Source organism: Prionailurus bengalensis, chromosome D4 (assembly GCF_016509475.1).
Source record: "Prionailurus bengalensis isolate Pbe53 chromosome D4, Fcat_Pben_1.1_paternal_pri, whole genome shotgun sequence".
NCBI lineage: Eukaryota > Metazoa > Chordata > Mammalia > Carnivora > Felidae > Prionailurus > Prionailurus bengalensis.
This window is the reverse complement of record NC_057359.1, coordinates 41,384,744-41,412,212: the sequence shown is the minus strand read 5'-3', so window position 1 is coordinate 41,412,212 and position 27,469 is coordinate 41,384,744. Positions and strand designations below refer to the sequence as shown.

At 39.0% G+C, this 27,469-nt stretch overlaps 1 protein-coding gene across 7 annotated transcripts in view; it reads left to right on the top strand.

The window, feature by feature from the left end:
- Window positions 1–27,469, top strand: part of BNC2 (basonuclin 2) — a 439,383-nt gene that overhangs the window by 391,046 nt on the left and 20,868 nt on the right. For 4 of the 7 annotated variants that reach the window (XM_043567349.1, XM_043567347.1, XM_043567344.1 and 1 more), the window contains one exon: window positions 20,493–22,462. In XM_043567349.1, coding sequence (XP_043423284.1) covers window positions 20,493–22,462 — 1,970 coding nt within the window. Of the gene's footprint in view, window positions 1–20,492; window positions 22,463–22,893; window positions 22,960–27,469 lie in introns of all 7 variants that reach the window. The other 3 variants (XM_043567348.1, XM_043567346.1, XM_043567343.1) reach the window with 1 other exon arrangement.

Below are 27,469 nucleotides of genomic sequence, written 5' to 3'. Positions count from 1 at the left end.
CTCCAGGCTCTGAGCCATCAGCACAGAGCCCGACACGGGGCTCGAACTCACGAGCCGTGAGATCATGACCTGAGCCGAAGTCAGAGGATGCTTAACCAACTGAGCCACCCAGGCGCCCCCCTGCATTTTATTCTTTATACACAACCAGAGTTCCATATTAAGAAGTAAATTGATATATTCAAAGTTGGCAACTCTAGTCTCTCCTTTCTTATACCTGTGTGTTTATTTTGTCTCTGCCAGTTTAGTTTTACCAAATCTTCTATAAGAGGTTTTTCTACTCTTCATCCTTCTGCCCCATCTGCTGATATGCCTCCTGCTCTGGCCAGAACTCCACTACTTATTGTTTCAATTAAATTATTTCAAATGTTCTAATACTCAGTTTTAACATAGAGTAATTCAGTGTTGACCACAAGTAGAGATTGTATATTCAGATCCCATATGTGAATTTTTGAGCTCCCTTTCTAATATTAGTTCCTTTTCACTAATTTTTTCTTCCTCTTAGCTTGTTTTCTTCTGACAGCTTCCCTTTTTTATATACTGTCATTTACTTTTGCATTTTAAAAAGTTTAAGTTTTTGCACCTACACCTGTAAACAGTTCTGTAATAAAATGAACTCAGAAGCATAGGCCCAACCAAGATCTTAAAATATTCAGAGAAAAATGCATTTTTACTTGCATCAGAAAATATTCACATTTTTATTTCGTAAGTACATAATATATAACCTTTTGATATCTTCATTTGCATATGTGACTGCTGAACCAGACATTAGACAACCTGTGTTTTGGATTCCCTCACACTGGCTGTTTTCAGAAATCTAGTGAGCACCTGTCTAAAGAATATAGTTGGGTTTACAGAAATGACAGGTGGTCATTTGTCAACAGAAATGAATTAGCTGTAAGAACAGCATGATTTGTTAAAAATATGTGCAAGGCTCCATCCTAGTTGCGATCAGGGCATAAAGATGAGTGTTCTGGAGCTTCTGTACATGCATACCCCAGAGATACTGTTGGTTTGGTTCCAGACCATTGCAATAAAGCAAGACAAGTGAAATTTTTGGTTTTCTAGTGCATATAAATATTAAATTCACACTGTAGTCTCATAAATGTGCAACAGCATTATATTAAAAAAAAACAAAACACTGTATATACCTTAATTTAAAAGTACTTCATTGCTGGGATGTTTGGATGGCTCAGTCAGTTAAGCATCTGACTCTTGATTTCGGCTCAGGTCATGATCTCACAGTTCTTGGGATCAAGTCCCACTCTGCGCTGTCAGCATAGAGCCTGTTTGGGATTGTCTCTCTCCATCTCCCTCTCTGTCCCTCCCCTCCCCTCCCCTCCCCTCCCCTCCCCTCCCCTCCCCTCCCCTCCCCTCCCCTCCTCTCTCCTCTCCTCTCCTCTCCTCTCCTCTCCTCTCCTCTCCTCTCCTCTCCTCTCCTTTCCTCTCCTCTCCTTCTCTTTCAAAATAAATAAATAAACTTTAAAAACATTTTATTGCTAAAAACATGCTAACCATCATCTGGGCTTTCAGTAAGGTGCAATCTTTTTGCTGGTGGAGGGTCTTGTCTCAATGTTGATGGCTGCTGACCGATCAGGTGGTGATGGTTGGGTTGGCTGTGGAAATTTCTTAAAATAAGACAACAGTGAAGTTTGCAACATCTGTTGACTCTTCCTTTCCTGAAAGATTTTTCTGTAGCATGTGATGCTACTTGGTAGCACTTTCCCCATAGTAGAGTTTCTCTCAAAATTGGAGTCAGTTCTCTCAAACCCTGCTGCTGCTTTATCAACTAAGTTATGTAATATTCTAAATCTTTTGTTACCACTTCAACAGTCTTCACAGCACCTTTACCTGGAATAGATTTCCATCTGAAGAAACTATTTTTCTTTGCTCATCCGTAAGAAGCAGTTACTTCCTCTATTGAAGTCTTAAGCCCCTCAGAATGGTCCCACCCATGAGGATTAGAATCAACTTCTTCCAAACTACTATTATGCTGGTATTTTAACTTCTTTCCATGAATCATGAATGTTTTTAATGGCGTCTAGAATGCCAAATCCTTTCCAAAAGTTTTCAATTTACTTGCCTAGATTCATCAGAAGAATCACTATCCATGGCAGCTATAGCCTTACAAAATATATTTCTTAAATAATAGGACTTGGTCAAATTACTCTTTGATTCATGGGCCACAGGATGGATTTTGTGTTAGCAGGCATGAAAACATTAATCTTACTGTACATCTCTATCAGAGCTCTTAGGTGACCATGTGGATTGTCAATGAGCAGTAATATTTTGAGTGGAATTTTTTTCTGAGCAATAAGTCTCAATAGTAGGCCTAAAAAAATTCAGTAAACCATGTTGTAAACAGATGTCTGTCATCCAGACTTTGTTGTTCCATTTATAGAGTATAGGCAAAGTAGATTTAGCATAATTTTTAAAGGCATTAGGGTTTTCAGAGTGGTAAATGAACACTGGCTTCAACTTAAAGTCATCACCTGCATTAGCCCCTAACAAGAGAGTCAGTCTGTTCTTTCAACTTCTGATGCCAAGCATTGACTTCTCCTCTCTAGTTACAAAAGTCCTAATGGCATCTTCTTCCAATGCAAGGCTGTTTATCTATATTGCAAATCTGTTGTTTAGTGTAGCCACCCTCAATAATTATTTAGCTAGATCTTCCAGATAACTTGCTGCAGCTTCTACGTTAACACTTGCTGCTTCATCTTGTGCTTTCCTGTTATGGAGATGGCTTCTTGCCTTAGACCTTATGAACCAGCCTCTGCTAGCTTCAAGCTTTCTTCCCCAGCTTCCTCACCTTTCTCAGCCTTCACAGAATTGAAGAGAGTTGGGACTTTGCCCTGGATTAGGCTTTGGCATAAGGGAATGTTGTGGTTGGTTTGCTCTTCTATCTTGACCACTTAAAATTTCCCCATATCAGCAGTAAGGCTGTTTTGCTTCCTTGTCATTCATGTGTTCACAGGACCAGCACTTTTTATTCCCTTCATGAATTTCTCCTTTGCATTCACAACTTGGCTAAATGTTCAGCACAGGAGGCCTAGCTTCCAGCCTAGCTTGGCTTTTCAACATGCCATCCTCACTAAGTTTAATCATTTCTAGTTTTTGATTTAAAGTGAGAGACATGCAACTCTTCCTTTTACTTAAACAGTTAGAGGCCATTGTAGGGTTATTATTGGCCTCCTTTCAATGTTACTATGTCTTGGGGAATAGGGAGGCCAGTGGAGAGGGAGATATGGCAAACAGCTGGTCAGTGGAGCATTCAGAACACACACATTTATCGATTAAGTTTGCCATGTTATATGGGTGTGGTTCATCGTACACCAAAACAATTACAATAGTAACATCAATGATAATTGATCACAGATCTCCGTAACAAACACAGTAATAACAAAGAAGTTTTTTTTTTTAATTTATTTTTTTTTCAACGTTTATTTATTTTTGGGACAGAGAGAGACAGAGCATGAACGGGGGAGGGGCAGAGAGAGAGGGAGACACAGAATCGGAAACAGGCTCCAGGCTCTGAGCCATCAGCCCAGAGCCCGACGCGGGGCTCGAACTCACAGACCGCGAGATCGTGACCTGGCTGAAGTCGGACGCTTAACCGACTGCACCACCCAGGCGCCCCTAATAACAAAGAAGTTTGAAATACTGCAAGAATTACCAAAATGTGAGCAAATGCTGTTGGGAAAATGGCACTGAAAGACCTGCTTGACACAGGGTTGCCACAAACCTTCAGTCTGTAAAAATGCAATATCTGCAAAGTGCAATAAAACGAGATCTGCCTGTACTCAAGGGTCTGATTATACTGTAAGGAGTTATCCCAGATTGCGTGTGACCTGTGTAAAATGGAATATAGTTTTAAAAAATCCCACGAAAAACAGATGGGGATTCTGAATAGATCACAGGATTTATGAACGGGGTGATATTTGAGAGGTGGTCTTGGACGACAGTGGGGCCCCAGAAAATTGATGACAGCATTCCAAGTGGAAGGGACAGTGTAAGCAAAAATAGGTGTTTTGAGAAAGTATAGTGCCTTCACCGAAAGGTAAGTTGTCACGTTCAGCTCCAAGGTGAGAGTGTGTATGAGAGAAGTAAGACTTAGAAGCCAGATCTGGGCAGTTATTGAATGCCAGCATGAAGAATTTATGCTTAAATCATTTAGCAAAGGGGAGCTAGCTATTCAAGATTAGTTTGGAGGTCAGGACTGTAATGTGATCAAGAGGTATACTTGAGCAAAAGCAGCCTGGCATCAGAATGTGAGGGAAAGAAAGGAGTAGATAGACGAACAAGGAACAATTACATTAATCCAGTCAGGAATGAATATTGGCTATCACTAAGCTTGTGAGGATAGGTTTGAAGAGACTGGTATGTGATTGGACAACTGAGTTAACCAGGAATTGGTCAAAGGAAAATTAACCTTCTCAGGCCTGGATTTCAGAGAGAATGGGGAGAAGAGAAAAGACAGGAGAGGTCACCCTGATGGAGGCTTGGGTGGAGGTGAGTGGATAGGAGTGCCTTCTGTGCAAGGCATTTCAGTGTAGTTCTAGACTCAAGACTTCCGGTTTGAATCCTGGCTCCAAACAGTACTAGCTTTATGACTTCAGGCAAATTACCCAACTTTGATGTACCTTAATTTTCCCATCTATAAAGTGGGTTTGATAATAGTATTTCAAACCTCATTGAAGTGTAGATGAATGTAATACATATATATTACCTAGAGTCTTTCCTGGCTCAATGCAAAGTGTAGTCACTATTATTTTGTTTAATTTTCAGAAGTCTAGTAGGTAGCTACTATTTTTATCCTATATATGAGGAAACCAAGGCACAGAGGCAATATTATGTAAAGCAATCTTTTAGCCTGAAAATAGCATTTCAGTAAAAAATAGGCCTCTGTGCCTTTGTGTGTTTCATATTTTATCTGTTTTGTTTTTAGAATTCAGATAATAGTTTTTAGAGCAACTGGCTAGTTACTTTGCTTTATAGGTAGAATCCCTAAAGAAATCCTCAGAGTTGAAGTTGCCCTCATAGAAGGAGATGGAGCAAATGCAAGACAGAAATGAGAAATCACAAGATTGATGGGACAGCCAAATGAGGATTCAGGAATTGATAAGTATAAAGTTACTTGTGGAAGCTAAAATGAAGGAAGATGTATATACATACACGCATATTTATAATTGTAGTAGTTTATTATTTCCGTGTCCAATACTAAACTGACTGGTTTAATTAACGTGTTCAGTCCTATACAGAACACCAACCACGAGAAAGACTCTGTTGAATTTTCCTTTCTAGTTCTTCATACAGTAGTATTTAATTTTGATCCAGAAAGTGTCCAACATAGATAAAAGCAATGTCATTTTCCAAAACATTTTTCTAAGAACAATAGGTAATGTTTTGGTATTTGCAAAGAAAAAAAAAGTGGTGAGGACCAAATGTTAAAAATCTGTATTTTGCTAAAACCATCATTCTCAACTTTTTCTCACCCCCAGCATGCTAATAATGCAGCTCCCTCCCCTGCACGAGTGGTCTTAGGGAAAGACTTTATGTTTCTGTTGGACATCATCTTGATGGACAGGAGGGGAGTTCAATTCAAGGAAAAATGTTTTCCAGTTAGGGCTGGTATAGGATTGAAGAGAGTCCCAACTGGTTGGAATCTACTCATGTACCCAGTATGTGGCATTGGAATGGAATGGATGTTCTCTTTCCTGAGTCAAGAATCATTATGCCAGGAGAAAAGGATAATATTGAGAAAAAGTACTAGACAGGGTCAGGGGAGCTGGGTGGCTTGTCCCAAGTCAACCACATACTTTAGCTTCCTGACTTGGGCAAGACACTTCTTTGTGAATATTCTCATCTGTAAAATAATAAAAGTAGCACTGGATGACCTCTAAATTGCCTCCCAACGTCTGCATTCATAGTATTAATGAATTCGTTCAGCACTGATTTATCTGGGCAGTGGGGATATAAAGCACCATAATCCTGCGATAAAGAGACCTAGATGACAGAGAGGTACGAGCAAATCCCTGAAGGAGCAGGTAATTCTTGCTAGGAATGGGGAGAATAGAGAAAGAGGGTGGATAGGAAGTATTTCATGAAGTGCTTTAAGTTGGACCTTGAAAGAAGAGAATGACAGAGGCAGAACAGAGAGGGTTTCGGAATCAGGTAAGACTTTTCCATACTCAGGAACATTTATGGCAACTGGCTGGAGCATCAGAGGTCTTGGCAGGAGATGATGTTGGGAAGGTAGATTGGGTATATATTGAGGGAACTTCAAATGCCAGGTATGGGAATTTATTATTTATTTTGTGCACAGTAGAGGAACAGGTGCAAGTTTGTTAGGAAGGGAAGGGAGATATTCCTAGGCTCAGTTTTTAGAAATGTGATGACAATGCATAAAGGGTGGGTTAAGGTGATTGGGGAAATACTCCTGTTTGTTTTCTAAATGGCTGTCTTCACCTAACTTATATCCAGGTACCTTGTGGCATTATTATTGATCCTTCCAGGATTGTCTCCTTTCTATAGCCAGCACTAAACTTCACAAACACCAAGAGTTTATCTCCCCTAAATGCACATTGTGTCTCCCCCCATCCACAACCACATTGACAATACGTTAGCAAGGTTTTTAAGAAAGGGCAACAAAACCAAGTATTAAAAGAAAAAGTTAATGGTTTAAATTCACTTTCCTCAGTTTGGTCTCCATAGTTAGCCTAAACAGTTAAAAAAAAAAAAATCAGGAAAAGTTTTAACCCGTTAGTGGTTGTCACAGTGATGTCAGTCTTAACTGAGATCTCTTAACTGTGGTCTAACACACTGAAAGAAGAGAACATTGTATAGCTTTCATTTTTGCCTGCAGCACTTGTTGGTTGAAGCTGAATTGACTGAATGCAAGACAGACACTGAAATCATTCTTTGGGGATTCAAGGGAGCCCTAGGGATTGTGCTTAGAATCCGTGAAGCCTGTCAGCTCTGGCTTTTATGTTTTCCTTTCTTTCTGCTGCAGCTTTTTCTTCCAGCCTGTTCAGCAAGTACACCAAGAGGTACTGTATGTGCGCGTGCGTGCGTGCCTGCTTCCACCAAATAGCTTTATCATCAGTGCTATGAGCCCTCCCTTACAAACTTGTGGCCGTCATAAGCAGATTTGATGCAGGCTTTCGACACGCCCAACTCATTGCGAGTTGAAGACCATCCTTCAGATCGGTGTGGCCCAGTTACTTATGCTTGCCAGCTACCAGCCACCTTGGTGTCATTTAAATGGAGACATTTTGAGTGTTTCACATTGCAAAATGTTTTAGTATACTCATTAAATGGCAGTCATCTCAGGAAGCCAGATGTTTCTACCTGTTCTCACATAAGTGTTTATTCACCTGATAATCTGCAGAATCATAGATTCCCATTATTTGCAATTGACTCAATCTGTCTTTTTGAAAAATATGTTCATATTGTCCTGTTTTCCCTGTAGATTGTATCAGAGCAGATATAGTCACCTGGACAGAGCAATGGACTGCACTAATTTCATTGATATAAACATTGTTAAACAATTTCAAATGAAACTTCAGAAACAGTGTTCTGAACTTGTTTAATAATGTTTAAAAATGCAACAATGAAATTGGCTTGGCCTGTGGTCTTTATTACTTTATCTGTTCTCAATTCTATGGATTCTGTGTTTTTTATGTGTGGACTGGTTATAAGTGACCTAAATAAATAGTAAATAATCCAACTGAAGAGTGTGGTTTATCCCTAACCCAATGAATTTGATTTAGAATTGACAAATCTTTGGAATACTTCAAGAATGCCACATCAACTATTAAATAGTAGGAAATGCCTTCAGGAGGTTGAGCTGGTGTTATGATTTCAGTTTCACCTTTTTTTCTCCTCTTTCCTTCATTGCTCTTCACCCTCCACTCACCCTCAGTGATATTGTTGTGATGCCACTACTGAATTCCAAGCTATTGGATTTGATATATAACATAAGACATTAAATATGTTTTTACTAATTGTGATCTGCTAAAATCACAATTGAAGCTCTCTGTTGAAGCTTTTTTTTTTAATTTCAGAAGCAGTATTTAAGTGATGACACGCAGTAATTTGTTCATCCTTCCGTCAGTGTAATTTACAAGGCAGTGGCAGATAAACACAGCAATACAAGATTCATTTACAGTGACACAATGGCAGATACACAGAGCAGAACCCTGCCTATGAGATAAAGTGGACTGAGTGACTTATGCAGTAATTAGGGGATAATTGTCATTAACCTCACAAACAGTAGTTTACCCATATTGTTTAAAAGGCTCCAGGATGCGTAATGACAAGGTAATCTGTCAAAGCGCTAGGGGGAAATATTAATAAGATTTGTGCAAGCCTGGATAGAAAATATGCAGAAAGCGGCCACATTAAGCTAATTGGTGGATGAATATACACTTGTAAAAGTGCTTCTAATGGCACGTTTGCTGCTCTCCAAATGACTACCGTTAATGTGGAGAAGTGGGCTGCTTAGAAAGTCAGGACTGCTGGGACAAGAGGGTATTAAGGCATGCAGACGCGGTTATTACCTTGCTCTGTAATGCATGCTTCCTCCTCTTATCCTCCTTTATTTTGAATTTCTGAGTTTTTTGTTATAGTAACGTATATTGATTATTTACTGTGATTATTCTGTTTTTGATCTATATTTGTTCAGGCAGCCACCAACTCCAAATCACCTCAACTTTGTGGCCACATAAAATGTTTAATATCTACATTGATAGCTGCTTATAAATATACAGAAACTGTTAATGCATACATGGATTTATAATTATACGTACGCGTGTGGGGGGGTGCCTTTTATAGGAACACATTTAATCTGAGCAATCAAAGGAAAGTATATCCATCAACAGCCTCGTGTATGTGTTACAAGTAATAATGTGTTGTTCCCTAATGAATGCTAAAGCAGGAAATTAATCTTTGTGTTCTACTGCTATTCTTATACCCAGAGAAGAACAAAGTTAAATCTCCCAATACATCTTTCTGTTCAGTCACACACTCTGTCCTGCGTGTGTTTTGTAGAATACTCAGTCCTTGCTGTTTTATGGAATACTGCCTAGTGAGTGTTCAGTCCCTTTCTATCCCTGCTCCCTCACGTGCTAATGAATATGTTCAAGTTCCTTAGAGTTGTTCAGTCATGTTCAGTTGTAGAGTAATTCAAAGTATAATATGTTGAAATAGAATCATCCTTTCAAGCTTTGGAAGCTCTGAAAACATACCAGTATTCGGTATCTTGGTTGCACAGATAAAATTGCAAAGATTGGAGTTTGTGGCCTTGAATTTGTTCCAAAGTTTTGGCCCTTACCCAATGTATAAAATCACTTTTCAGTGGAAAAAAAAAAGATTTTTTTTTTTTTGCCGTATGTTTGTGCTGTTTATCAGACATTATAGGAAAGCACATCAGGAAACACCAAGGTCTCTAGCATTTCTGTTTAGATATGTAAAGCCCCCGCACAGACCCCTAGATATATAGAGGCTTTCTACAAACTCAGTGTCAAAACTTTGGTTACAGAAAGAGAGGCAAACGAGAAAATGTCGACCTCAAAGCAAAAATGTTAGAAAGGGCTCTGGTAAGTTTTGTTTATTGCAAAGCAAGTAGATTTATAGCTGTCCTAGGACTCAGGCTTTATCTTGGTGTCTGAGGGGAGAAGAAAACAAGACCACTTTCAGGGACCATCCTTTTCCTTCCTCCTGTTTCTAGTGTTGTCTCTGAGGATTTCAAACTGCTCCTTCACTGTCCCGAATGATAAAATGGTATACCCAGTGGCATCTCCGTGCTGATCATCCTCAAGGGAATAACTCGTGTCTATTTAAAGGGTTTAGTTGTGGGGAGGGTCTTATATGGAAATACTACTCTTCTTGGAACTGCAAAGATTACTGGAAGATGACAGGTAGTTACTTATTGCTTTATGGAGGTTTAGCATTTATTTTGGAATTCTGAGGCTGCAGAATTCTCACAAACCCTAACGGGATTTTTGAGGGATTCCCACAGCCTCTTACGGACTTCTTGAGCAGTTTCTTGAGTTTTCAAGCAAACTTTCCCCTGGAACTGGTCATTGAATTGACGTGGAATAAAAATTAATCCAGAAAAATGAGTACCTCTAATTATGTCACTGATACACAGCCCCAGACAGAAGCATCAAGGGAAGCATCCAGAATACAGGATATAATACAGTAACTCTCAGATGAGGGCATGCTTTTAGTCATAAATGCATGTATTCTAATAATTTGTACACAGTTGGTTAAAAGGAAAAATATTAACCTAGGGTTTAAAACATTTTAATGAAAATTATTTGTTGGGGCGCCTGGGCGGCTCAGTCCCTTAAGTGCCTGACTTCAGCTCAGGTCATGATCTCATGGCTCGGGAGTTTGAGCCCTGTGTTGCGCTCTGTGCTGACAGCTCAGACCCCGCTTCAGATCCTCTGTCTCCCTCTCTGCCCTTCCCCCACTTGTGCATTCTCTCTCTCTCTCTCTCTCTCTCTCTCTCTCTCAAAAATAAACATTAAAAAATATTCTTTTAATTATTTGTGTGTCCATATTCTAGGCATAGATACTTGAGTGATGGAATTAGAGAGTCACATAATGGAATTTTGGTTTATCAAGGCATAGAAGTTTAGTAAGACTGTCCTTCTTACACAGGAGAAAACCGAAACTGGGTATTGGTTACTTGACACCACACAGCTAGTCACTGGCAAAACCAAGACTAGAATTTAGGTGTTATTTACTTATTTTCTTTATTTCTCTCTAAGGTTGACTACTCATAAGTTATATTAAATGAATCAAAATCTGAAACTTTAAGATAAAAATTCTGTTTGGGGCACCTGGGTGGCTCAGTCAATTAAGCATCCAACTCTTGGTTTTGGCTCAGGTCATTATCTCCCGGTTGTGGGATCAAGCCCCGAGCCAGGCTCCATGACCACCGCATGGAACCTGCTTGGGATTCTCTCTCTCTGCCCCTCCTGCACACTCTCTCTCCATCAAATAATAAACTAAAAAAGATTTTTTTAAGATACAAATGCTGTTTTATCTACAGTACAGTTAGATATTCTGTGTTTATGTTAAGGACACACAGATAATTTTATGTTGGAGTTTGGTATTCTAGGAATATCAGCTGGATTTAAGATTCTCTACTTTGAAACTTAAGTGATTCCTAAGATACTATTATTAAGCATTGAAATATGTCATGTCTTTAAAAGTTCCTCAGGTTTGATTTAATACAGAGCTAAGTAATTTGAAAAGTACTTTTTGAATCTTTGAAGTGCAACTCTAGACATTATAGAGTGTAATTTACTCCTCTGAATTTTTTTTTATATGGCAAAGCAAGGCACCTGCCTTATTTATTTGCAAACAGATGCCCATAGAGGAAATCTGTATGCCTTGTTTTAAGCCAGACCAGCTAAAATTCCTGGGTACAAAGAAGAAATCCTGACAGGCCTTCAATAGAGCTAAGCTGGAGCTTCTGTGATTAAATATGTTGTAATCCTGGAGTAATCTATCATAATCACAGTTTTTAAAATAAAATGCTGTACAGACTGTTACTAAGGGGGAAAAAAGTGAGAGTCCTCTATGAATTATATATTCTTATCTGGTCCATAATGAAGAACATAGCAAAGTGAATTTTTTATCAAAACTCAAACACTATGTTTTAAAAAATACAAGAACCGTTTAAAACTAGTGCCCTGGCATCTTGATAATGTTATTTTGGTTAGAGAGGTGATCAGTTTGAGAGGATGTATTGTTCAATTTTTCAGTATTTTTTTTTTCTCTTAAAAGACATCTTTTTCACCGTAAAAAACAATTTCAAATGTGGATCAGAAAAAGAAATGGTAGAGATTTATATACTGGAAAATATCAACCCCAGTACCTAGAAGTCATATAAAATCCCCACGATGCTTTTTTCTCCTGCTGCCCACTCCAGTCAAGGGCCATGTGCATCACACTTCCAGTTCCATCCATGGAGAGGCATTCCTTGACTTTATGCTTTTTATGCAAGTAATTTGATATGTATAGCCTCAGTATACCACCATTCTCCATAATCCAGCATTTTGAAGGTTACCAGACTGATTTATAGTGAGGTTCATGTACAATAAGAGTGAACCAAGTATCATAGTCATAGTCTCTGTATGATCAGTAACTCTTTTGGGGCCAGTCCCTATATGCAACGAGTATAGAGGGGAGACTTCAGTGTTAGCATGTCAGCTCACAAGGACCAGTAAGGTTTATCTTTTGACAGGAAATTCTGTAATACAAAGTTTTCTGAGAGCTCTAACATTCTAACCATTGGTGGCTATTCCTATAGTATTCATTTCTCCTTAAGGGGAAAAAGGAGGAATCAGGAAGATATTTCAAGTCCAGGTCTTTATAATCTGGGCATATTGAATTTATCGCCAGTTTCTGTAATCACAGCAAACCAAAATATACCTAGCTCTAATGTTTGCACACTTATTAAGTGACAATGATGATCTTGGGTTGATGAGGAAAGCACATTTGTTTTCCAAGGGGGATGTTCATGTGGATAACTGTTAACAAATAAAGTCCACTCTTGATTATTGTCATTGGGAAGTTTTTCTTTTCTGTCTGTGTCACACCCCATTGATTCTTTTTCTAAATTTTTTTTAACGTCTATTTATTTTTGAGACAGAGACAGAGCATGAACGGGGGAGGGTCAGAGAGAGAGGGAGACACAGAATCTGAAACAGTCTCCAGGCTCTGAGCTGTCAGCACAGAGCCCAATGCGGGGCTCGAACCCACGGACCGTGAGATCATGACCTGAGCCAAAGTCGGACGCTTAACCGACCAAGCCACCCAGGCGCCCCCCCACTGATTCTTTTTCATGGGACACCTCTGTCCTAGAGAGGAGCTGAGGAAACAAAAATGTGACTGGTCAGCTTTATATTTTGAAGGTAAAGTGATGCTCTTGAGAAATTCTGCAAAATACGAATTTCCAAATCATAGAAATTGAGTAGAGTTTTCATTTCCCAAAACAAATGTTGATTTTTTTTTTATCAAGTCTAATTTGAACCATTTGGTGCAATCATGGTATAAGTGAGTATTTTTCATTCTGCCTACACATAGCACAGTTGTTTCAGCTGGCCTAGAAACATTAGCCTAAAATAGTGGAAAAGCACAATCACATAAAAGAGCTCTGTGTGAATAAAGAATGGTATAATTTTGTTTACTTACACAACCAAACTGTTCCACTGTACATTGTATATGCTAGTGGTGCATCTTTCTCAGTCAGCGCCCTCCAAGAAATATGTGTTTAAATGTAAATTTGCTAAAACAAATAAGCATGCCAAGTTCTTTTCCCACATAATTTCAAGTGTTTCTCAGAAATTATCACAACATTGCTTAAAAAATTTCCCTAAGTACTTCCCAGAATCTTTTACTTCCAATAATTTTTTTCTTTTGCCATTTCTGTTCATGTCCCCTTCTTGTCTGTTACACACACACACACACACACACACACACACACACACACACGTGCAGGCACATAGACACACAAAACTTTGGCCCATTCATGCTTAGGATTGCCAAGTCATATAAATTATAGAGATAAATAAAATTTAATCAAAAGGGGGGCAGGGAGGAATTGGCTGTGATATAAACAGAGAGCACCCAGATCAGTTAAAATTTTTGGCTAAAGAGAAAAGTTTTAATAGTGGCTTTACTTGAGAAAGACAACTTAAATGGAAATATCTGCATGTTACATATGGACCCATCTGAGTTCTAAAACAGGTCACTGTGGGAGAATGGGACAAACGAGGACCAAAAGTTTTATGACTTCTATCTTTTTTTTTAAACTGTGCATTATATTCAAAGGCTTCCCTTCCACAGAGTGTCTTTCTCAAGCTGCTGCTACTTCTAGTCCTCAGAGCCTACCCTATCCACCCATGAGTAGCACCCATGATCTCTCCATTCGCAGATCCTGTCTATTAAGTTGGTGGAATGCCCCCACTCATATGATCTGCAGTAATGGTCTGAGCCCATCGCTTGCTCCTGAGGTGACCCAGAAGTTAGATGGTATATTTCCTAATTTCCGGGTCACATCTTGACACATGTCCACATAATCAAGAGTCCAGCACAAAGTTAGGTGGAGGCAGGCTAAGGCAAACTAGCTGACTGCTTCTCATCAACATCATCCAAAGTGTTTGTGAAGGTGCGTGCACTCAGTACACGGCTGCCACACGTCAGTATTAACTGTGCAGAGAAGCAGTCTCCAAGGTTTTAGGACTGCACACCCCTTTGGTAAAAATATTTGACCTTTTACCCTAATATATGTAAAGCTTTTTCTAAATCAATAACATATTACTGTAAAGCCACTTATAAAATATTAGCAAAAAATAATCTTTTAGGTAGAAAAAAAGAAATTTTTACTTACTCCCCATGTCACAGTGGATTGTGGGAGAGAATGGAAGAGATGTGTGTTTGTTATTCTTGTCACAAAACAATGCAGGAAATAAGCAAATGGTCTGTAAATAGGATGAATTATTAATGTTGAGCTCTAAGTGTGAGATTTCATGCAGTTTGCATGATTTAATGTTTTGAGTCAACTTCATTGAGGTATACTTTGCATACAATAAAACCTACCAATTTTAAGTATATATTCATGTAAACATCAATACAGTCATGTTATAGAACATTTCCATCACCCCAAAAACTTCTCCAGTGTTCTTTGCAGTCAGCCCTTTTCCCCCACCCTCCACCCCTGGTAACCACTGATCTCCCCTCTGTGTCTACAGTCTAACCTTTCCCAGAATTTCCATGCATGGAATGGTAGAATGGTAGTTCTAGGGGGGTCTTATTTCTTTGATTTTTAACATTAATGCTTTTGAGATTCTTCCATGTTTTACTGTGTATCACTAGTTTATTCCTTTTCAAGTGCTTAGTAGTATTCCACAGTATAGCTGTCCCATTCTTTGTTTGCCCTTAAGACTTAAACATCTAGAAAACCAGGTAAAATTTATGATTCATAGCATTGCTTCTTCAATTTTAACCCTGCAATTACTGTTAAATTTTACCTGATAGAGTACCAAGCTAGATAGTCTTGAAATTTGGTAAGTCTACACCTTCTACCCAACCCTATTCCTCTTGCCTTGATATTTGAATTAATCCTGAAGGATAGAAAATAGAAAATTCCAATGGAAAATTGGTCATGAAAATAAGTTGCCAATATGGTTATGTTGGAATAATTTCTTAAGATAACACAGTTCAAATCTATACATGGAATCAAAAAGTACAGCTCATAAATTTCTGATTTTGTTCTAGGTGGTCAGCATTCTCTACAGCTCAATGTCATTTAAGTAAAAGATTTAAAAGTATACCAAAGGGGAAATAGTTTTAGTTCTTGGCTAATCATTTTTAGGATTTTTTAAAAAAATATGCCTTAAACTTGACTGACAAGAAGTTCATGTAATAGAATAGAAAATTAAATTATTCTGTGCTTGTCTTTTAGAGTTAAACAATCTTCTTACTTCTTAATAATTTGAATAATGTGAGAGAAAATAAGTTCCAGAACTCTGCTGTGTTCAGTATTTCCTCCCTCATTTCCATTCATGGACAGAAAGAAAGGCTTTGCTTTCCCTCTGTGCTATAGCATGGTAGTGGCCTGCCATGAACACAGATGGGTTCCTTCTTGGACTGGGGAGTCTGTGGGCTTGAAGTCACCCGACAGTCTAATTATCCCAAAGTTTCTCATCTGGTCTCTCTTCCATTTCTTTACATCCTTTCCTTCCCTACTGTCTCTTTCCCTGAAATAAGAAAAATCAGTCAACTTTACTTTACTTTTACTTTTACTTTTAAAACTATAGGTTATATAAGGTGTTTTGATGTGAAGAAAAGGCTTAAATAAAGCCATTGAAACCATGACAGTTGATTCTACTGCAGAAAAGATTTTAAAACATTACTCAGCAGAGCCACGTAGAACTAGGTGCCAGATTTCTACTGAGTGATAATCACCAGTTCCAGCAAAAATAAAAGGAAGTCTTTTCATCTAAAATACTTACATGTAAATATTTTAAGTGTTTTATACTTCTTCTGAACCCAGTAAAACTGGTTTATAAGTCAGGATTATTTGGTGTTGCTCATCTTTTAATTAATAGTATAACTGGTTATTTCACAGGAAATCAATACTTACAATAATACCTTGCATTTCACTTAACAGGGTAAATCTTATTATCCTCATTTTGTAAATAAAAATTCCCAGTGTAAAGGTTTAAAGGTCACTGAACTCTAGTTTCAAATGGGAACTTAAGGAACTGACTCACAAACTACAGAATGGACTGGGAAGGATAAGATCCAGTTATACACTCTGATGTGATTTATTATTCTTATGCAAGACCAGTGTCCCCATATGGGTTGGTCGGCAATCACAATATTCATGCTGGTCTAACATAATTTGTTTTTTAAATGCTTATTCTGTGATAATAGAATAACTCTTTTTTATGGCTCTTATTCACCCTGGTAAAGTTTATTTGATATGTAAGGGGGCTGAGATTCTAGATCTGTACTTCTCAAATTACCTGTGAGGAAGGACCAGTTCTCCCCACCTCCATCAGTTTTGAGCCAATACTTATTAAATAAAATAAAAATAAATTAATGAAAAAAATCATGCTTTTTGTTGTTTCAGCAGTGTCAAATAGCCCAGAAGTTTTCCAAATGGTTACTCTCAATTATTTACAGACTGGTTTAAAAATTAAAAAAAAAAAAAAAAAAGATTCTGGTCCCTTTCTTTTTTTTTTTTTTTTTTTTTAATTTTTTTTTTTCAATGTTTATTTATTTTTGGGACAGAGAGAGACAGAGCATGAACGGGGGAGGGTCAGAGAGAGAGGGAGACACAGAATCGGAAACAGGCTCCAGGCTCTGAGCCCTCAGCCCAGAGCCCGACGCCGGGCTCGAACTCACGGACCACGAGATCGTGACCTGGCTGAAGTCGGACGCTTAACTGACTGCGCCACCCAGGCGCCCCTCTGGTCCCTTTCAAATAGCATATAGAACATGCATGGAATTCTCTCAAGCCACTGTTTTGAGAATCACTACACCAGACCATGTTTACCTCTGTCACTGAGATCTTCAGGGAAAAAGAACCCAGGCCTTCCTTTTTCCCCTTAATGATTTCCAAGTCCCATTCAACCAGTTTATCCAAGGATGTGCTAAACCTGATAGCCATCTGTAGCATTGAGCTGGCATACCCATTATGTTGTATAAGAAAGTCAACTTGTTTCTTTCTGCAGTTGCTCTACAATGGTAGTAGATAACTTTGATCAAATATGAATGGTGGCTTCTTTGGAAAGAACTTCTGTGGCACTTCATATTGCCTGGATTCAGAGGGTGCCCTGTCAGGAAGACCCTAGTTTGAGTATGTAATGTAGATGTCTATCCTGTTCCCAAGCACGTTTGTTTGCAAAGATGTTATGTTGTTCTTCTATGTAGTATAAATTGCTGTTTCCATTACCACTATAAATGAAGCGTCTCTTTTATGATTCAGGCTACGAGCAAAGTTCTAAATCTTGCTTACCTGGACCTATTCCACTAGAAGTAAGTGGTTTAACGTAACAGTTCCATTTTAGCAAAGACAGCTACTCAGGACTAAAAGAGGTCTGAAAGGCAGTGGTTTTAGAAATAGCGGCAGGCATTGTGGAGGGCCAGGAGGAAAGAGAAACCATATGGGACTGCTGTGTTCCGTTGGAGGAAAGAAGATAGGAGGGTGATGGAAAGGAGATGCCTCAGGTGGGTTTGATCAGTTGCTATGGTTTCTAAGGGCTGTTTTAATACCAGAGGCTGCCAGCTGTGTAAGTACATTATCGACATGCAGATTTAGGTGAAGGCTACCTGGGGAAGAAATGACTGTGTGCTGCTCAAGTTGCGTTTCAGCCTGAGACACAATCCATAGTAAAAGCTTCCATAAAAGAACAATTAAGAGAGTGGATTTGATGCTAAAAGAAAAACAGTGTGGAGGAGGACATTACAGTGCTTCAGAGACCAGACTTGTTCAGGAGAAGTCCTATTTCTTGTCACAGACCCACTGTGCCCACCTGGGAAATGACATTATGGATGACAGTCATTACACTCAATGAACTTAGAGTCAGAATTTCTGGATTGGAGTCCGAGACCCTAAGTTAGCATCTTGGCAATTTCAACCAGCCATCCCCCTTTCCTTCACCCCTGGTCCCTCATCTGGTAAACATTTGCTCAGCTCTGGAAGCTATTATGAGGTTCAAATGAGATAATCTATACAAAATCACAATTTATTTTTCTATTTACCTATAGCACCAATGTTCCCCCTTGTTTCCCACCCCCCCATTCCAAAACAGGTTTGTAAGGAGACCGTTTGCTTTGAGTGATACTTCTAAAAACTAGCTATTGCAGGACTCCAGGATCATGCAGAGTCACCATGTATACACATCATCATCTAAGTGTTCTGAGAAGATACCTGCATGAGGATATTTAACCTGAAGGCTCATGTTATCTACAAAATGAGGGAGGGCCAGTTTATGTAGGAATGGACATCCACACGCACACACCCACACATATACTTTATGTAAAATGATACAATGCTAGAGTAAGCCTTATAAAGCAATGCACGTAACTATTAGAGCTTGTTCTTTGTAAAGCGATTTAAATAAATGATACATATCTCCTTACAATCGAGCTAGTTTTCGTGGTTCAGACCATACAGTTTTGGTCCAGAGAGAATTTTATATCACAAGGCTGAGTAGAACTATCTATAAGGCAGAATTTCCCATTGCAAAAATAGTATAATTCCCTTTATCCTGCTTCCCCTAATGAAACATTCTACATAAACACAGCACAATGGATAAAACTAAGAAATTAAGATTGATACCATACTATTAACTGATCTAGAGATTTTATTCAGCTTTTGCCAGTTTCCCCACTGAGGGCCTTTTTCTGGCCTGGGAGCTCTAGAATCTCATATTACATTTATTTGTCCTGTTTGCTTGGTTCCCTCTAATCTGTAACCATTCTTTGGTCCTTTTTTTGTTTTAATCTTTACTGATTTACTCTTTACTGCACTTTGAAGAGTACTAGCCACTCTTTTGTAGGATGCCCTTCAATTTTGGCTTATCTGATGTTTTCTTGTGATTAGATTGAGGTTATACAGCTTTTAGCAAGAAAGGGATGATGTGCTTTTCTCAGTAAATATTGGAAAGTACATGATGATGCTTAACATTGGTGATGTTCACATCGATTACTTGGTTAAGGTGGTGTCTGCTAGATTTCCCTATTGTAAAGTTATGATTTTTATTTTTGTAATTAATATCTAGTTTTGGTTTTTTAGAAGATTTTATGCATTCTTAAATTGATAGGCAGGGTTGGGGCAAGTATTATTCACAGAGGTTGTGAAGTGTCCTGTCTTGGTTAGGAAGAAGCTGTGCTCTAGAAAATGATGGAGTCATTATTTAAGCATTTGAATACATTTCTCTCAATCTGTGCTGAAATGGATTGCCTGACATTACATTGCAGGATTTTTAAGTCCTACCTCCAGGCAAATCTCATAGTTACTAGCAAAAATGAAAGTGTGAAATGCTTTTTAATGTATATTTAACAACACATAGTCTGGTGATTACTGATGTGTATTCTCTATGGACTCCCTTTGCTATCAGAGGAGGATGTTAAGAGACAACATTTTTACACATTTATTCTATCTAAATCCATCACATGTTTACTTTCTAAATATCTATAACTGTCATTTATAAGAATATCATTAAAAAAAAGTCAAATACTTAAAGTCTAACTCAAACTTTGAATCCTAGGATTACAATCAATTTTCAGGAAAAGTATAATTACTGTTTTTCCTTATTCTACCTTATGAGATTGCCTATTAGTAAATGACACTAAAATATAGCTATTAAAAAAAGAGAAAAAAACACACCTTAGTAATTGGGGGCACAGAAGGCAAAGCTACTTTTTTTCATCTTTTTAATTCAGAAAGTTATACAGTAGCTCCTATTTAAAGGAATTTTCATCTTTAAATCCAGTACCATGTCTGCTTGTGTTGAAGAAGTAAATTCCACAAAATGTGCTTAATCCCTTCCTATGGTGTCCCTATTTCATACAGATTAAGGTACCATTTTTTGCATTTATACTATGTCGCACAGCAAGTGTTCACGTCTTATACTAATATGTGCTAAATAGTTGCATACTATATAGACCATTGTTAAAATAGCAGTAGTGAAGGCATTTTACATAATAGAGCCCCAGTGGTCTACATTTTGTTTGCTTTGACATTAAACTCAAATCTGTTTCTCTGTGACTGTAATTACTGCAATTGCATGGCAGAAAAGTTTGCATTGTGGGTTGACTTTTATGAACAGTGCTTGTGTGTTGTTTTCTGCTGTCACTCTTGGTGTTTCATGAGCAGGCAGAGCTCCTTCAGTTGCATTGAATAATTATGCACAATCAATAAGTTTTTGTGTTTATCTTTGTTGTTTCTTTGATGTGGCCTCTAGGATGCTGCCGGCAAGGTGCTGGACCGCTGGGCCATCATGTCTCGAGAAGAGGAAATCATCACCCTTCAGCAGTTTCTGCGATTTGGAGAAACCAAATCCATTGTGGAGCTGATGGCAATTCAGGAGAAAGAAGGGCAGGCCGTAGCTGTACCATCTTCAAAGACAGACTCAGACATAAGGACTTTCATTGAGAGCAATAATCGCACCCGGAGTCCCAGCCTTCTTGCTCACCTAGAGAACAGCAACCCTTCCAGCATTCATCATTTCGAAAACATCCCCAACAGCCTTGCATTTCTGCTTCCATTCCAGTATATAAACCCAGTCTCAGCCCCACTGCTTGGATTGCCTCCAAACGGGCTACTGTTAGAGCAACCAGGACTGAGGCTGCGGGAACCAAGCCTTTCAACCCAGAATGAATACAATGAGAGCAGTGAATCTGAAGTATCTCCCACACCTTATAAGAATGATCAGACGCCTAATAGAAATGCCCTGACCAGCATTACCAATGTGGAGCCCAAAACTGAGCCAGCCTGTGTGTCCCCCATTCAGAATTCTGCCCCAGTCAGTGATCTAACCAAAACTGAACACCCAAAAAGCTCATTCCGGATTCATCGGATGAGAAGGATGGGGTCAGCCTCTAGGAAAGGAAGAGTGTTCTGTAATGCATGTGGGAAGACATTCTATGACAAAGGTACTCTCAAAATTCATTATAATGCTGTTCACCTGAAGATCAAACACCGATGCACCATCGAGGGTTGCAACATGGTCTTTAGCTCCCTCCGAAGCCGGAATCGCCACAGTGCGAACCCTAATCCTCGCCTTCACATGCCTATGCTACGAAATAACCGAGACAAAGATTTAATTCGTGCCACATCAGGAGCTGCCACTCCTGTTATAGCAAGTACAAAATCAAATCTCACACTCACAAGCCCTGGCCGGCCCCCAATGGGTTTTACCACTCCCCCATTAGACCCCGTCTTACAGAATCCTCTGCCTAGCCAGCTGGTTTTTTCTGGGCTAAAGACTGTACAGCCAGTTCCTCCATTTTATCGAAGTTTACTCACTCCGGGGGAAATGGTGAGTCCTCCAACCTCCCTCCCAACCAGTCCCATCATTCCAGCCAGTGGTACCATAGAGCAGCACCCCCCACCACCCTCTGAGCCCATAGCACCAGTAGTGATGATGGCCACTCATGAGCCCAGTGCTGACCTGGCACCCAAGAAGAAGCCCAGGAAGTCCAGCATGCCTGTGAAGATTGAGAAGGAAATCATTGATACCGCTGATGAGTTTGACGATGAAGATGATGACCCTAATGATGGCGGAGCTGTGGTCAACGATGTGAGCCATGACAATCATTGCCACTCCCAAGAGGAGATGAGTCCAGGCATTTCTGTGAAGGACTTTTCTAAACATAGTAGGACCCGGTGCATTTCAAGGACTGAAATAAGAAGGGCTGACAGCATGACTTCTGAGGACCAAGAACCTGAGCGGGACTATGAGAATGAATCTGAGTCTTCAGAGCCCAAACTAGGTGAGGAGTCCATGGAAGGCGATGAGCACATTCACAGTGAAGTGAGCGAAAAAGTCCTGATGAGCAGTGAGAGGCCTGATGAGAACCACAGTGAGCCCTCTCACCAGGATGTCATCAAGGTGAAGGAAGAATTTACAGATCCCACTTACGACATGTTTTACATGAGCCAGTATGGACTGTACAATGGTGGGGGGGCCAGCATGGCAGCCCTGCATGAAAGTTTCGCATCGTCTCTGAATTACGGCAGCCCTCAAAAGTTCTCCCCAGAAGGTGACCTGTGTTCTAGCCCAGACCCCAAAATCTGTTACGTGTGCAAGAAGAGTTTCAAAAGCTCCTACAGTGTGAAGCTTCACTACAGGAACGTTCACTTAAAAGAGATGCATGTCTGCACAGTGGCTGGCTGCAATGCTGCCTTCCCCTCTCGCCGAAGCAGAGACAGGTCAGTAAATCTCCATTGGCTGCTCCTGCTGGGGGTGGAGGGTGCCAGTCATGTTGGACTTAACATTAAAAAATCCAACTTAGATGTTTTTGATGCACCGTAAAGATTGTCCACAGTGACCATGAGATAACCAAGCTGCCATGCTCATGGAGGATTGTTGCAGTTGATGCTTGTTATGATTAAGCATGCAGAATCATATGCCATCTTACCCAGTAATGCACGCCATTTTTCTCTGTGCTCTGTGTATGTGTGTATGTATGTTTCCCCATGCATCTAGGTGTGAATAAGTTAACTATGTACACAGTTCACTGCTTCCTCATGAAGCTTCACTTAGAAGCCGCAGCTTCTGTTATATATATTTCTGCTTTGCCTTGTGGCTTTTTAATTAAATCAATATATTATCTTCATACACACATATTTATCCAATATAGAAACAGAAATTTACGGATGGAAAGAACCATAGGTCCAGGACATCGAGACAGCCTGCATCTCCGTAGGTATAACCAGAAATGTTATCATTCTTACATGAGTATTTAGTATGTCCTTGAATTCTTGTAAGAGTCACGAAAATATTAGAAGGAAATGGGACCAAAATAATTATTAATGTGGGGAAATGGTATGGTGGTATGGGTTTCTTTATTTTAACTTCACAGTGTCTTTGAGCACATGTCTAAAATACAGTCTGTCGTGGGAATTATGCACAGAAGGGGGGGGGCATGCATATACTTTTAGGATCAGTTAGAATATATTATGTCCAGCTTTGAGATGACATCACACCTTAGCTATGTGGCTACAGCTCTGAAACAGTTGGGTTTAAACAGAAGCAGCTGGTCTTAAACCTCCAATGTTCTTTTTCAATCCTCAAGAAAATGTAATATAAATGGAATGTGTCAAGGTGGTCAGTGGTGGGGTAACACAGTTATCCTGCACTTGAAGTAAGCTTATGAGCAGATCATTTACATAATACACCAGCCCAACCCAGAGTCACACACCAGTTAATTCTTCCTATTATGTTGAATGTGGCTTTTGGTTTACGTTGTCTTTTAAAAATAATTTTAGGCAAAATTTCATTAGATGGGAAAAAATCGGTATATGTAGAAGAAACAAGGAAGCTTCCAAATAGCCATCTCCCAAATTCTAGCACTTACCAATTGACTAGAATTCTTTGGCAAAGTAACATACAATAAAAGTACCACTGAAAAGTAGTGACCTGCTTCCAGAATACCCTGTTTTGTCTTCACATTTAAAAGATTAATCTTTTTAAAAAATAACACTTAAAAAGTATTTTCCATAGTGCTGAAATGCAAGGGGTCCAATCCATTAAAAGCAAAATTTCTGAGAAAATAAGTGGTTTTCTTTGTACAACTCAAAATATGCTTTGAAGAGAAATCTATATTCTTAAAAGATTTCCCTTCTCCCCAGTCCCATTTACCTTGTTCTATAAAAAGTTTAGTCACAAAGTTCTTTTCAGTTCTGAGTTATCATTGACACTACAAGAATACAACAGATAAGATCTCTATAATTTGAATAATAAAATAGAGTACCGTATACAACCTCCCACCCCCAAGTTTGTGGGTAATACTCACTCTTTTATATTTGAAATAGTGCACTTGCGATAATGAGGTTAATGCATTGGATTTTTTTTTAACAAAAATAAAAGACTCATGAAGACCTGCATAAAATATTTATGGAAATGGAGTGTTTGAAGACAAGCCAAAATTTAAGCTTATTTGCATGAATTCTATCACAGTTTTAGTTGGTTTGCTGAAAATACTGAAAGTTACAACACTCGCATAAATGGCTGTGGGGCCAAAAGGCTACAACACCCCAAAGCATGGTGCTTTCATTTATGTCACACCACTAGAAAGCACAAGCACTTGTGTTTTTATGTCCTAATGTAGAAGGAGGTACTGTTGAAAGGGTGGTTTGTCTAAGGAAAAACATTCATTAATAGCAAGAGAATATTTCAATCTCAATTTTTATTGTAGAGATTAGGAGCTTGGCAGATGACTAGCCGTATGGAAATTTAGAATAGTGTCTGGGATAACTGGGTTATTCTAGGGAAGCAGAGTACACATATTCTCCCATGTGTGTTCAGTCACACAGGAGACTGCAAGCCTCAGAAGACAGGCACTGCATTTCATTTCATTTGGGTGAAATACCACATCACAGTTAATCTTTATAATTCTGGAGTTTTGTAACACATGATAGATGAAGCAAAGCAAATTGAAAAAAATACTATACCAAGTTTTTTGATTCTCACTTGAAGTTTTGCTTTTCAGGAATACACACATTTTTTGATAACAGGTTAAAAAACGTAACAAAACCTATGATACTTTAATCTGAGCATTTTTTTTCCTTAAAAAAAGTATTCATCCTTGTTGAGTCTATGACTTGAATTAACATATGATGCAACCGTAGCTACCACTACATAATCAGAAACAGTGATGCTATTGGGGTACCTGCCTCTTCCGGCATCTCTGCAGAGTGAACTTAAACATTACTCCCACATCAGCCTGTTACCGTCACTTCTTCCACTAATGTTGACTTGGAATTTAATCTCCTGTTTCACAGAGCCTCTTGGAGCACATCTCTGATCTACCCCCTCAAACTTACCTTTCTGTTTCTCTTCATTTTTGCTGTGTTAATCATGAGAGCCCTCGGAATTTTGTGCCCCTGCTTTTTTCTTCTTCAATTCACTATGAAGCTAAGACAAATTTCCTTACCTTTCTCTGAGCCAACAGACCTTCCCAAACAGAAACCCTTCCTTGCCTTTAATCCTGCTGTCCTCAGGCCTATTTCTTTCCTTTCCCCAGAGTCTTGATTCATCCATCCTTGACTCCACAATGTCTTCCTTGTGCAAATAAAGCATTAGAGGGGATTTTGAGTGGGGGCTGCAGTGTGCAAGGCTACAGGATGTCTACTGATGAAACTAACAGAATAACCCTCTTCCTTCTGTTTGTAAAAGCAGTCTTCTTGTCTTGGGGCTTAGAACACCTTACAGGTGTGATACGCAGGTCTTCTTGGGCTTTTTCCAAAATGGCTACTATATACAAGGAGGGATTGCATTTTTGGTCTCTAAATAGGCATGTTATTAGTAAGATACAAGTAGAAAGATGTTAAACACTGTGTTTTAGATTTGGCAGTTAGAGATTTCCAGGTCTTTGCTTATGGTCATTCTAGATTTTATAAGATGAACTTGAAACCTTTTTGAAAAGCAGGAACATTCTTTGTCTAAAGTCATACAAAAGGAGAAGCAGTGGGCGGGGGGGGGGGGGAGTGAGGAGGTATGTGTGGTTTGTTAGGGCTGACTCAAAGCACAATGTTGTGACTCAGTGTGAGTGTAATAAATTCAAAAGCAAAGAGGACCCTTCCACACTAATGACAGAAAGCTATATTCACGAGGTTCAGTTTATCCAGTCACTAGGTGTTATTGGAATAAATTTTTTTCTGAGTTTATAGAAGTGAAATATAAATTATTTTCTCTGTGAATAACTATGTTACTATAAGGTGATTGCTAAAGTATATAAGTATATACTGGTGATGCTGTGTAGTATTAGATGTGACACTCCCTAAACACTCTTCCTTCCTTCTTGTTTATCCCTGGACTTTTTTGCTACTAAGATAGTGTTCCTTCAGGGATTAGGAAGCTGACCCTCCGTTTTGAAGTATGCATACAAAAAACATCCTGGGAAGAAGAAATTATAACTAACTGGCTTAGAACCTAGTCTTCATAAAGGAAATTTTCCTGGAGACAGTGTCATCGCCAGAATTAGCAAGGCCTAGTTTACCTTTGCTCATTTTTCATCATCTGTCTTGAATTTTGATCCCTAGGAGGGCTGAATGGCCATGGATCACCTATGTATAAGGGAAGCCCTTTATAAGTTACATTTGGTTTTTATTTTTAAATTTTTTAAATGTTTATTTATTTTTGAGAGAGAGAGAGAGACAGAGTGCAAGCCGGGGAGGGGCAGAGAGAGAGGGAGACATAGAATCTGAGGCAGGGTCCAGGCTCTGAGCTGTCAGCACTGAGCGCAACGCGGGGCTCGAACCCATGAACTGTGAGATCATGACCTGAGCTGAAGTTGGACGCTTAACCGACTGAGCCACCCAGGCGCCCCTACATTTGATTTTTGTTAAAACACCACCACCAACAACAACAACAAGTAAATGCCCTTCTATCCTTTTCCCTGAAATTCCTTATCATTTGCTAATACATTAAAATCTATTTATATCTGTTTTAGTGATTGGCAATTTTAAAATTCCCTCAGCTAAAATGAAGACTTTGTACACAGAAACTACATTATCTGCTTAGAAAGAACTGTTTATCTCGTTTTACATCTTACATGATCTTTACCATCTTTGTTCCTCATTTCTGAGAATAGTGGCAGCTAATTGTCAAAGTTTGCCTTAAATTTTATTAGAAAGGTAAGCATATATGTTTAATCTTCAAGGTGTAGGAAAGATGATTCAGCCCCCGTGAATAAATTTAAAAACAAAATAATATTTGCTTAGGGTGATTTATAAATAAATATGAGGCAACTGTTGGTGCCAAGTGTGAACCTTCTCTTTGATTGCTAGTTAAATCAGTCCAGATTTAAACATGTAAACTTCTTGATTTGTATGGAGGAAGACATCTGTATTTGGTTTATTAAAACCTGCTGATGTCTCCAGAACTAAATTTGTTCCTCTATAGGCCTCTGGGTAGCTGTAGCTGAAAAGCAGAGATGTATAGTTTTTGCCTGTCTGATTACCTGACTTCCAGCCCTATACAGGTGTGCAGGAATAAATTAGCATGAGCTACCTCTGATGAGCCACTGCATACATTAACAACAGAGGTGAGGATGTGAAAACATGCTACCTGCCTCCTGTTGTCACCTTCTCAGCAGCAACATCCATTTTTTCCATCATTCTCTATGTATGGAAACTTATAGAGAACTTTTCTAAAGAGAGATTTTCAATAAATGCACATGATTTCGCTACCTTCAAGAAATGAGCCACTTAGCA